The sequence below is a fragment of the Lactuca sativa genome, chromosome 3, assembly GCF_002870075.4.
Source record: "Lactuca sativa cultivar Salinas chromosome 3, Lsat_Salinas_v11, whole genome shotgun sequence".
Classification (NCBI taxonomy): Eukaryota; Viridiplantae; Streptophyta; class Magnoliopsida; order Asterales; family Asteraceae; genus Lactuca; species Lactuca sativa.
Genome location: NC_056625.2, coordinates 195751498 through 195762328, shown reverse-complemented (window position 1 = coordinate 195762328; position 10831 = coordinate 195751498). Strand labels below are relative to the sequence as shown.

Genomic DNA, 10831 nt, shown 5'->3' with positions numbered 1-10831 from the left:
ACATTTGCGCCAAAAAGAGGACGCACATACATTTTTAGGTCTGCAGTCTTCAAAAAAGCAAACAATCTGCAAAAGCTAATGTTTGCGCGTCGCGCAGACAGAAGAAGTCAGAAATATTTATGGACAAAAAACAAACGCAGCCTTAATTTTTCAGTTTTTCTTAAAAAAATTATGTTAAATTTGTATTTTAGTCCTTTTAAATTTGTATTTTAGTCCTTTTAATAATAATTTAATGTCCACGCTTTTTGGCCATGATCGATAATTTCAGATGGTAAACTTGAGCTTCAATATACCCCTTCAACATGGTGGTGACGTTTGACGGCCACCATCACATATGGACTCACGGTGGCCGCGGTTTCCGGTGATAAATGGAAAATATGCACAACCACCGACTCCCAGCTTCATCTTCATGAAATGATTTTCCTTCTGCTTCGTGTTTTTAAAAGCCCTAAAACATTTTCAAATGGACATTCGACAATTGGATATTGTTCAAGGCGATTTTGCTCAGGTATGCGGATAAACATATCAATGTTGCTTAATGCACCCAATTTGCGTGGGATTTTGAAATTCTGGTAGATTGATCCTTCTGTCGATTAATCGATAACTTCACTAAAGTTAATTTTTTGCAGGATTAATCTTTTCAATCAATTTTGGGGTTCCTCATACTGCTCTTGAAGGAAGGTGAACTTGTTGTCTCTCCTGCACTTATTAGATGTTTTATGCAAGATTTTAACAACTGCGACTTAATCAAAATCAGATAATTAGGTAATCGTTGATTATAAATGTGTGTGGATGTGTGATTTCATAGTGGTTATTGCTTAAAATGAAAACCTGAATCATAATTACACATTTAGATAATCAGATCATAGTTAATAATCATGTTACCTGGGTTACAACTACATCTTAACACAAGTTTCATATTTCTTCATAATTCTCTCTTCCTTATTATCGAACAAACAACAGGTTGTCAGTTGAATTATTATTAATCATGTATAAAGTAATTCACTTGTCTAAATTTCTTATAATTCTGAGAATGAAGATTCTTATAACTAATACTATATGTTTCTGTAGTAGTTGAGTGAATGATTTTAGCCAATAAAAATAGTGAAATTACCATTTTACCCCTTAATCAAAATCTTAATCACAACAATGAATTTTAAAATAAAAAGTCACATCTTTCTTTTTTCGACATTAAATGACTGTATTTCTTAATATAGAATTCTTTACCATTTTAAGTGGGCACATGGAGTCCTTGCAGTAGATAAATGCGAAAGCAACATGACCTTTGTTTATTACATGATAAAACAAATTGATGAAAATATTATTATTTAATCAAAAAAGTAGGTGTCTAAATTGAAACTAGAGAAACGAGATATAAGTTGACCAAAATATAAAAATTTCTCATTAGATGCATACACACTTCTATCAAGATTTTGGAGACAATATTGAGATATGACAACTACAACTACAAGAAACAAGACATGGTCATGGACCGATGAAGTGCTTCCCTTTGTTGCTATGTTATTGATAACATGCTTAGATATGAGCGTCCTCACAATAGTTAAAGCCGCTATGAATGGTGGTATGAATAGTTTTGTTTATATTGTTTACCATGATGCCCTTGGAACATTGATTCTTTTTCCATTTTTCATCATCCATACCTTCAGGTTCATGATTTTCCTATCTTTTATTCTTTTGGATCGCGTTTGTTACGCATGACATGGCCGGACAAACTTTTTTAGGGTTATTTTCGATGACAAGATGAAAAGGGCATTTTTGTCTTTTGAGATACTAGAGATCTAGAACAAGTCTCTTTCACACCTATCTGGGTCTAGTCCCAGTCGTCTCATGTCAAACACAGTACAACCTGTTTTGTACTGTTCTAGTCATGTCGGTACAAGTACAACCTGTCTTGTCTTGTCTTGTCTGCTGACGTTATTCTTTTGGCGGTGTACAGAAACGTTGGGCGGCCTCCACTCACGTTCCGTATACTTTTCAGATTCTTCGTACTTGGCCTTTTAGGGTAATTATAAGTAATGCTATTGATATCAATCCATGGTGACATTTTAATTTATATATATATATTTTTAAAAGATTTTATTTATAATAATAAAGTTTGTGTACATGGGTTTTTTTGTAGGCTTTGTCTTTTTCAAGTTCTTGTGTATATTGGTATTGGCTACAGCTCTCCAACCATGGCAAGTGCCATTGCTAATTTGACTCCCGGGAACACGTTCTTGATTGCAGTAGCTTTCGGGTAACATGAAAGTTTTTTTTTTTTTTTCAATTTCTTTTTAGTTTTATAAATACGTAAAATATGACTACAAAACTAAAAACTAGTTCTAAAAAAATAGTGACCATGTTTTTTTTTTTTTTTTTTTTAGATCAACTTTCAATCCTTTTGACCTATTTCTTATTGGGTTAAATGCAAAAATAGAAACGTAGTTTTCTTTATTTGCATTTGCTTCCTACTTTCATATATTACAAAATTTTCTTCTCTTATTAAGGTGTTTTAATTTGCAAAATCTATCATGCAATAACATTTTATTTTCTTATTACGACAATATTCTTTGAAAAAATCTATCCAATTATGGATTAATTTGTATATAGATGACATTGTTATTTCAAAGGGTTTTATGCAGAAAAGTCCCATTATTCTGGGAATTTTTTTGATAAAGTCCTAAATTCTTTTTTAAACATAAAAGTCCGGATTACTTAATATTTTGCACAAATTAATCCTTGTTTTTATTTTAACAAGAAATGACAGATTATCATGTAAAATTAAATAATCAGGACTTTTTTGTTCCAAAAAAAAAATAGGACTGTATCAAAAATTTTCCCAAAATAATGAGACTTCTTTACATAAGAAAAAAATGGAATTGCTAATGCTAGCAAATAATTCTAATTCGACCACTTATTATAAACCCAAATTTGGTTTATTACCACATATGTTAGTTTTAATTGTCATACCTTTGTTTTTTTTTTTTTTTTTTAATTAAAGATTCGAAACTAATATATATGAATTTTAGGATGGAGAAAATAGACATAAAAAGTTCAAGTAGTCGAGCAAAATTATTTGGCACAATAGTAGCAATAACAGGAGCAATGGTGTTCACATTTTATAAAGGCCCAGAAATTTTTAACATGATTTCCTCTTCTGATTATTCACCCAATCATCGGCTTCTTTTCTCACAAGCATCCGATTGGATTTTTGGAGGTTTGATTCTTGTGATTGGTGGAATCGTTGGTTCCATTTGGAATGTTTTACAAGTAAGAATTACATCAAAACCATTGAACTATTTTTATTTATTTATTTATATAAATTAAGGTATTGATTTCTTGACTTATATTTTATAAATCCAGTCATCGACATCTAGAGAATACCCTGATCAAGTTACAATTATTTTTTTCTTCTGCCTTTTTGGGACAATTCAATGTGTAGTTTTATCCTTGTTCTTAGTGAAAAATCCAATCGATTGGGTGCTGCCACCTGGCATCGCGATATTTGCTGTTGTTTTTGGGGTAAGGAAATAGCAATGTTTTTTGGTTTATTTGTGTATTGTATTTTATATGCTATTAGTTCTCATTGTGTTTTTCACTTTTGGACTTTTGCTACAGATGTTTTATATTTTGGCAGATTTAGTCCTTGCAAACAAAGGTTTTATGTTTGACAGATTTAGTCCACTTTTGCCACAATTGTTTTACATTTTGGCAGATTTAGTCCCTGCAAACAAAGGTTTTCTATTTTGACAGATTTAGTCCCTGCAAACAAAGGGTTTACATTTTGACAGATTTAGTTCACTTTTGCCAAAAATGTTTTACATTTTGGCAGATTTTGTCCGTTCAACAAAGGTTTTCCATTTTGACAGATTTAGTCCCTGCAATTTTTTAATTTATAGAAAAGGTCCCTGTAATGTTTTTTTTTTCAAAAACAGTCCATATGTTTAACATTTTTGTATTTTGGCAGGTTTAACTTTGTGTACAAAACTAATTACAAAAATTGTCCCCGTTGGCTTTTACTAAACTGCTAATAATACATAAAAAAAAACCCGACCCCATTGCATAGCATAGGTTTTTTTTTTCTAGATACCATTATAGCATCTATAGTGGCACAGGTTTTATTACTTTAATTAAACTATAATGTGATTTTTAATTTTATATAAGTTAATGAAATTTTTTAATTAATTTGGTTCATTGCATTCCTTCAAACCAACCAAACATGATCATGGAATGCAATGACCAATTCCATTCCTTCCAACCAAACAAAACAAAAAGTACATCATTATTTTAACATGTTATGAGATTTGGCAACTTACTTTGGTGTTTGAAGATTGACTTTTTGACTTTTTTTTGAAGGGGGTATTTTCCACTGCATTTCGTAGTAGTGCTGTGATTTGGTGCTTGAAGAAAAAAGGTCCAGTTTTTGTTGCAATGTTCAATCCCCTCTCTATAGTAATTGCAAGCACCATGGGTGTCATTTTTCTTGGTGATTCACTTCATTTAGGAAGGTAAACAATTCACACACATATATATATATATATATATATATATATTTTTTTTTTCACAAATATCAAATTTTATAATCCCATTTGAGCTTGAAAAAATTTAAAATAGCAATGTACTTCCATTTATTTGTTTACTATAGAATCCTGTTTTCTTTTTTTTTTTTTTTTTTTATTTCTTTCTATTCCATCATTATACTTCCAATTTTTTTTTGCTTTGAAAAATCCATCCAATTATAGCGTTCAATTTTTTTTCTTATTATAACATTAAGCTTTTGAAAACTCTATCCAGTTATAGTAATGAAAACTAGTTGTGAGACCCATGTATTACATGGGTTTATTTATTTATTTTTAAAATGTTAAATATTTGAGAGCTTTGAATTTATAAGAAAAATGACAAAAAATATTGAATTTTAAAATTGAAGTGTTTTTTTTTCTCGTTTAAATTTAAACAAATAATTTACATAAATAAACAAATTAACTAATAGGGCTTTAATTTAGGAATTTTGAAATTAGAATGTAAGTTCATTAATATCCATTTATTATTATATTTATTGCAATTATTACATTTAAACACTATATGAAATTTAATAAAATAAAATAAAAACCATAAAATGACACTTGGAAAAAAGTAATATAAAATAACCATGTGACAAAATGAATGTGAATGTGACATGTAACAAAAAGATCTTTATTTATTAGAATTGATTGCTATATATTTGGTTAATATTGCTATAAAAGGAAGATCTTTATTTATTTTTTCCATTTAACTTATTTGAATTTGTATATGCAGTGCAATTGGAGCTGTGATAGTTGCTGGAGGATTTTATACAGTGATGTGGGGCCAGGCTAAACAGAAGAAGATGGAGACGAATATTTTGGATGGTGCAGATGAACCCGGATCATCAAATCCTACGACTCCTCTCCTTTCATCTGTAAATGAATCGAAATGTTAATTTGTTGTGAAATTGAGTATCAAATGGAGAAATAATGATTTATAGAAAAAATAAAGTAAATAATAGAGTAATGTTTAAAAGAGAATTCAAAATTGTGAGTGAACCAATTAACTCGACACGACTTTTATTTGTAGGGCCCACCATTTTTTTTAACTGTACAACCACTTTTTATTTGCCGACAAACGTCTGTGAAATAATAAAGTCTATTTGTATCAAACTGGAATGATCGTACTGTTGAAATATAAAGTCTAGGGACCAAAGTTGCCAATATACGAAAGTCCTATGGTCAAAGTCTAAACCCAAAAAATGTAGGGACTAAACCTACCAATATACTAAAGTCTAGGGACTAAACCTACCAAAATACAAAAATCTTGTGGTCGAGAAACCCAAAAATTCTAGGTGCTGCTAATACATACGAGGTAATTCACATTTTTATAACATGCAAAAATTTGTGACTCGATAAATAATCTTTTCCATCAATATCAAGTTCTTCACCACTTGTCAAGCTAGTTTCAAGTTTCATACAACTTTTCTTTAATAATAAAATGAGTTTGTTTATTGTAAATGTACTTAATTGTTTAATAACATTCATATGTTAAAGATAATCTGTTTCTAATTTGTCTAAAGCTATCTGGGATAAATATGTTGTTTCTTGATATATTGACCACTACATTCATATATTATGATCTTACAAAGAAGTTAGACGTGTGCTTTATATGATTCTTTAAGTTCCACTTCAACTCAGATTGTCGTACTCATCATGCTAAGTGATAAAGTGAACTTCAAGATTCACATGAAATTGTAACTATTTGTCAACTCTGATTTCTGTAAGAGATGCAATTTTTAGGAAGGGTTAATTTCATAAAAACCATCAAGTTTTTAGGGTTTTATCGGTTTTGCCCAAAGTTGAAATTTATGTTTGTTTTTACCCAAACATTTTCGAAAAAATGTTCGGTTTTACCCTATCGGTGATAACAGGTTTTCCAGGTTACCATTATATTAAATTCGTAAAAAACCCTTAAGTTTACCATTTTTTTTTGCGTTTTTACCCTTAAGTTTATAATTTTTTTTACACTTTTACCCTAAGTATATTTTTTTCATAATATACATATTCATATGATTTTTCTGCTTGAATACGTATAATATAAAAAAAATACATAGGGTAAAAGTGTAAAAAAAAAAATTATAAACTTAAAGGTAAAAACGTAAAAAACTGTAAACTTAAGGATTTTTTGCGAAGTAATTAATATAATGGAAACCTGTTATCACCGGTAAAAGGGTAAAACCGAACATTTTTTGGAAAATGTTAGGGTAAAAACGGACATAAAATTCAATTTGGGGCAAAAACGACAAAACCCTGAAAACTTAAGGATTTTTACGATATTAACCCTTTTAGAAATCTTCTCAAAACTTTCGGCCTTCAAGTCAGAAAATTTTCCCAGAAAAACTGATCATGTAACTTGTCTTATGCCACAATTTAACATTAAGACGAATCACATTTTCCTATTTTTTAATGTTGATGAATGAATGTTACTTTTGCACATGGGTTTTCTTTTACTTAATAGCTGTCCTTGCACTAGGTGAGTGGATGCTTACATACATTTGAAAAAAAATCATTATACCATTGTTTATTATGTAAAATACAAGACATCGTCACAATAATGCTTCCGAGTTTGTCACTAACTGAAATTCCTTAATATTTTATCAAAATTTGAATCTCGTGGAAAAGATATGCAAATTTTAAAAAATCACATACTTTGAAATCCCCTTATAATGCATACTTCTATCAAGATATTGGGAACGATATTCAAAAAGTAAAAAAAAAAATATGGGAGTGACAAGAAGCAAGATGTTGTTATGGACCAAGGAGGTGCTGCCCTATGTTATTATGTTGATGGTAGAATTCTTGGATATGAGCATTCTCACAATAGTGAAAGCTGCAATGAATGGTGGTATGAACAAATTTGTCTATATTGTTTACCATGATGCTCTTGGAACATTGATTCTTCTTCCATTCTTCATCATCCACATCTTCAGGTTTGTAGTCCTCCTTCTACGGCTATTTGGGACCCGTTTATTATGTAGGACTAGACCGAAAGGGACTACACAAGATGATGATGAAGAGGGCATTTTTGTCTTTTTCAAAGACGAGAGATCAAGAAAGGATCTCTTTCGTTTATGTGGACAAATCAATTTCAGGTCCCGACCAATGCACGCAAATCACAGTGTAACATGTATGTTCTGTTTTGTTCTGTTCTGTGCAAATCACATAGTAACATGTATGTTTTGTTCTGTTCTGTTCTGTTCTGCTAACTGAAGTAAGCACCAATTAGAATTCTTCTTCACTTGTACAGAAACACCGGGCGTCCTCGGCTCACGTTCCATATTCTTTTTAGATTCTTCATCCTTGGTCTTTTAGGGTAAGTAATGCAACCCATGGTGACATTTTGTATTTTGAAAAGATTTTATATACAATAAATTTTATGCACATGGATTGTTTGTAGGATTTGTCTTTTTCAGTTTCTTGTGTATATTGGAATTGGCTACAGCTCTCCAACCATGGCAAGTGCTATTTCTAACTTGACTCCAGCAAACACATTCTTGCTTGCAGTTGCTTTCAGGTAATGCCAAGGATCAAGAAAGGTTTCGTTTTGTAAGGGGAAAAATCGGGTAAAGGCGTCTTTAATTTGTTATGTACTTTTATATAAACCTAATGAGAAACCAAGAGTTATGATTACAACACTTAATGATCTAATATTCCACTTTTTCTTGAATAAAATTGAGTATAGTAGTTTAGTTTCAACAATTTTTAACCTTTTAACCCATTTCTAGTTTGGCTAGCTAATTTACATTTGTTTTAGGATGGAGAAAATAGACATAAGGAGTTCAAGTAGTCTAGCGAAATTATTTGGAACCATAGTAGCAATATCGGGAGCAATGGTGTTCACATTATATAAAGGTCCTGAAATTTTTCACACAAACTCTTCGTCTAATTCCCATAATCATCTTCTTTTGTCACAAGCATCGGATTGGGTTTTTGGAGGTCTGATTCTTGTTATGGCGGGAATCGTTTCTTCAATATGGAAGGTTTTACAAGTACGTACTCCCATGAATAATACATGGAGTAAATTACACGAATGGTCCCTATGGTTTGGAGTAATTTGCACGTTTGGTCCCTAACTAATTTTTTTAACTCGGAAGGTCTCTATTGTTTGTTTTTGTTACGCGCTTGGTCCCTACTATTTATTTTTGTTACACGTTTGATCCCTATCTTACGTAAAAAGACTATTATTTAAGTAGGAAAAAATGATGAGGTAGGTAAGGTAAGGTGAGGACGGTGGGATTGGGGGTGTGTTTATTTAAATAAATCAAAAAATCAAGGGAAAAATAGTATTTTTAGGTAAGACAGGGACCAAGCGTGTAACAAAAACAAACAATAGGGATCTTCCGAGTTAAAAATATAAGTTAGGGACCAAACACGCAAATTACCCTAAACCATAGGGACTATTCGTGTAATTTACTCTAATACATGAAACCATGCAACTGTTTTACGTATTAATTTATTGATTAATTATATCTCTTTTATATATCCAGTCAGCCACATCTAGAGAGTACCCGGATCAAGTCACGGCTGTGTTTTTCTACTGCCTATTTGGGACAATTCAATGTAAAGTTCTATCTTTGTTCCTAGTTGAAAATCCAAGCGATTGGGTGATGCAACCAGGAATCGCAATGGTGGCTGTTGTTTTGGGAGTAAGTCAATTAAATTGAATAACAATGTCGATCGTTTTGATTCATCCTACCTTGGTCATTATTAATATCTAGTCAGCGTACTTTCAAAAGGTTATGATCATCTAGTAACCTGTTTCCCAGTTGCTAAGTTTAGGTGACATCCAGAAAAGTTTGTTACTTTTAGAAATTTTTTTGATAAAATCATAATTTTACTTCTGAATAGAAAAACCTGATTATTTATTATTTTGTCCAAATTAACGATTTTTTTATTTTAACAGTAAATGACAGATTATCATACAAAATTAAATAATCCGGACTTTTCTGTTAATATATATATATATATATATATATATATATATATATATATATATATATATATATATATATATATATATATATATATATATATATATATATATATATATATTTAGGACTTTTCAAATTTTTTTTTTTTTTCAAAATAATGAAATTTTTCCGCATAAAACTTGATTAGTAATAGATGAAAACAAACCAAAATGATGATCCATGTAGCCTATTAACTAAATTTAGTTTTAGGTAGATTTAAATGTGATGGATTGAAAAAAGGAATAGAATGGTTTATAGTAACGCAAAAAAAATGTTTGGTTTTCTCTTTGGAATAGAATGGAGTCAATGGGACCATATTTAAAAAACGACTTGATTCCTTCCATTTTGTTCATTTACATTAATTAGTTAGTGGTGTTTCTTTTCCATCTGTCATGGAATGGAATGCAAAATTGCAATATGACCCATGGATTTATCCATTTTTTAATGGCATAATTTAAAAGGAAACAATACAATTTATTATTTATATTATAATTTTTCAGTAGTGAAAAAATATTATTTTTATTATAACTTATTTGAGCTTTTATTATATATAATATTTTATTTTTAGAAATAATTTTTTTAATTATAATTAAATTTATAAATACAATATAGTTTCAAATTTGAAATCATAATGTTACATTTAAATATATTATAAAAGATTCATATCCTTATTTCATTTCTAGAAGTCAGCCAAACATATGATGATGCATGACATTCATGTAATGGCTCATCTATTCCATTTTTTTTGTCGTTCAATTCCATCCAATGAATGACATGAATGGAATACACGGAAACAAATTTCCATACATATATGTCGAATGAAAGGCAAACAAGAAAGTATATGACTAATATACATGTAAATTAATAAATGGTGAAAGGGACCATAAGAGATTAGGTATCAATGAAAAAAGAAAAACAGAACAATATTGAAAAATCAAAAGTACATTGGTATTTTATAAGTTTATCCGATTTGGGCAACATAATTTGGTGACAGAAGATTTTTATTTTTATTTTTTTTCATATTTGAAGGCAATAGTTTCCACTGCATTTCGTAGTAGTGCATTGATTTGGTGCCTACAGAAGAAAGGTCCAGTTTTTGTGGCAATGTTCTCACCCCTTTCCATAGTAATCGCTAGCACGATGGGTGTTACATTTCTTGGTGATTCTCTTTATTTAGGAAGGTAAACTGTTAACATTTTTGTCACAATATCAATATATAAATCCCATTTGAGCTTATTGGTCATTGTTAAATAATAACCCATGCGATCGAGGCTTGTTCTTGAAGTTTGAATTTTG

The 10831-nt window shown here is 30.2% G+C and overlaps 2 protein-coding genes across 7 annotated transcripts in view; both read left to right on the top strand.

Annotated features, from left to right (window-relative positions):
• The first annotated feature begins 254 nt into the window (after window positions 1-254).
• LOC111879825 (WAT1-related protein At5g40240) lies at window positions 255-5550 on the top strand. Of its 4 annotated transcripts, XM_023876256.3 has the most exons (9): window positions 435-508; window positions 630-681; window positions 1409-1667; window positions 1958-2023; window positions 2141-2257; window positions 3030-3270; window positions 3364-3522; window positions 4357-4508; window positions 5296-5550. In XM_023876256.3, exons 3-9 carry the CDS (start codon window positions 1453-1455, stop codon window positions 5456-5458), a joined length of 1113 nt encoding a protein of 370 aa, XP_023732024.1. In that variant the 5' UTR covers window positions 435-508; window positions 630-681; window positions 1409-1452; the 3' UTR covers window positions 5459-5550. The 4 variants fall into 4 exon arrangements, with proteins under 4 accessions (XP_023732025.1, XP_023732026.1, XP_042754773.1 ...); XM_023876257.3 differs by lacking the exon at window positions 1409-1667 and having other exon boundaries at window positions 255-508; XM_042898839.2 differs by lacking the exon at window positions 3364-3522 and having other exon boundaries at window positions 432-508.
• Window positions 5551-7233: 1683 nt separating this feature from the next.
• Window positions 7234-10831, top strand: part of LOC111879827 (WAT1-related protein At5g40240) — a 4193-nt gene continuing 595 nt past the window's right edge. The window contains exons 1-7 of one of the 3 annotated variants that reach the window (XM_023876261.3): window positions 7277-7410; window positions 7496-7692; window positions 7813-7878; window positions 7963-8079; window positions 8320-8554; window positions 9053-9211; window positions 10565-10716. In XM_023876261.3, the coding sequence (XP_023732029.1) occupies window positions 7637-7692; window positions 7813-7878; window positions 7963-8079; window positions 8320-8554; window positions 9053-9211; window positions 10565-10716 (785 nt within the window). In that variant the 5' untranslated portion in view covers window positions 7277-7410; window positions 7496-7636. Of the gene's footprint in view, window positions 7693-7812; window positions 7879-7962; window positions 8080-8319; window positions 8555-9052; window positions 9212-10564; window positions 10717-10831 lie in introns of all 3 variants that reach the window. The other 2 variants (XM_023876259.3, XM_023876260.3) reach the window with 2 other exon arrangements.

Excerpts from the sequence above, each read along its gene's own strand:
- LOC111879825 (XM_023876256.3), top strand. The coding sequence starts at position 1,453 with ATGACAACTACAACTACAAGAAACAAGACATGGTCATGGACCGATGAA. Across the intron at positions 3,271-3,363 it reads CCATTTGGAATGTTTTACAA|TCATCGACATCTAGAGAATA; the intron begins GTAAGAATTACA and ends TTATAAATCCAG. Across the intron at positions 3,523-4,356 it reads TATTTGCTGTTGTTTTTGGG|GGGGTATTTTCCACTGCATT; the intron begins GTAAGGAAATAG and ends TTTTTTTTGAAG.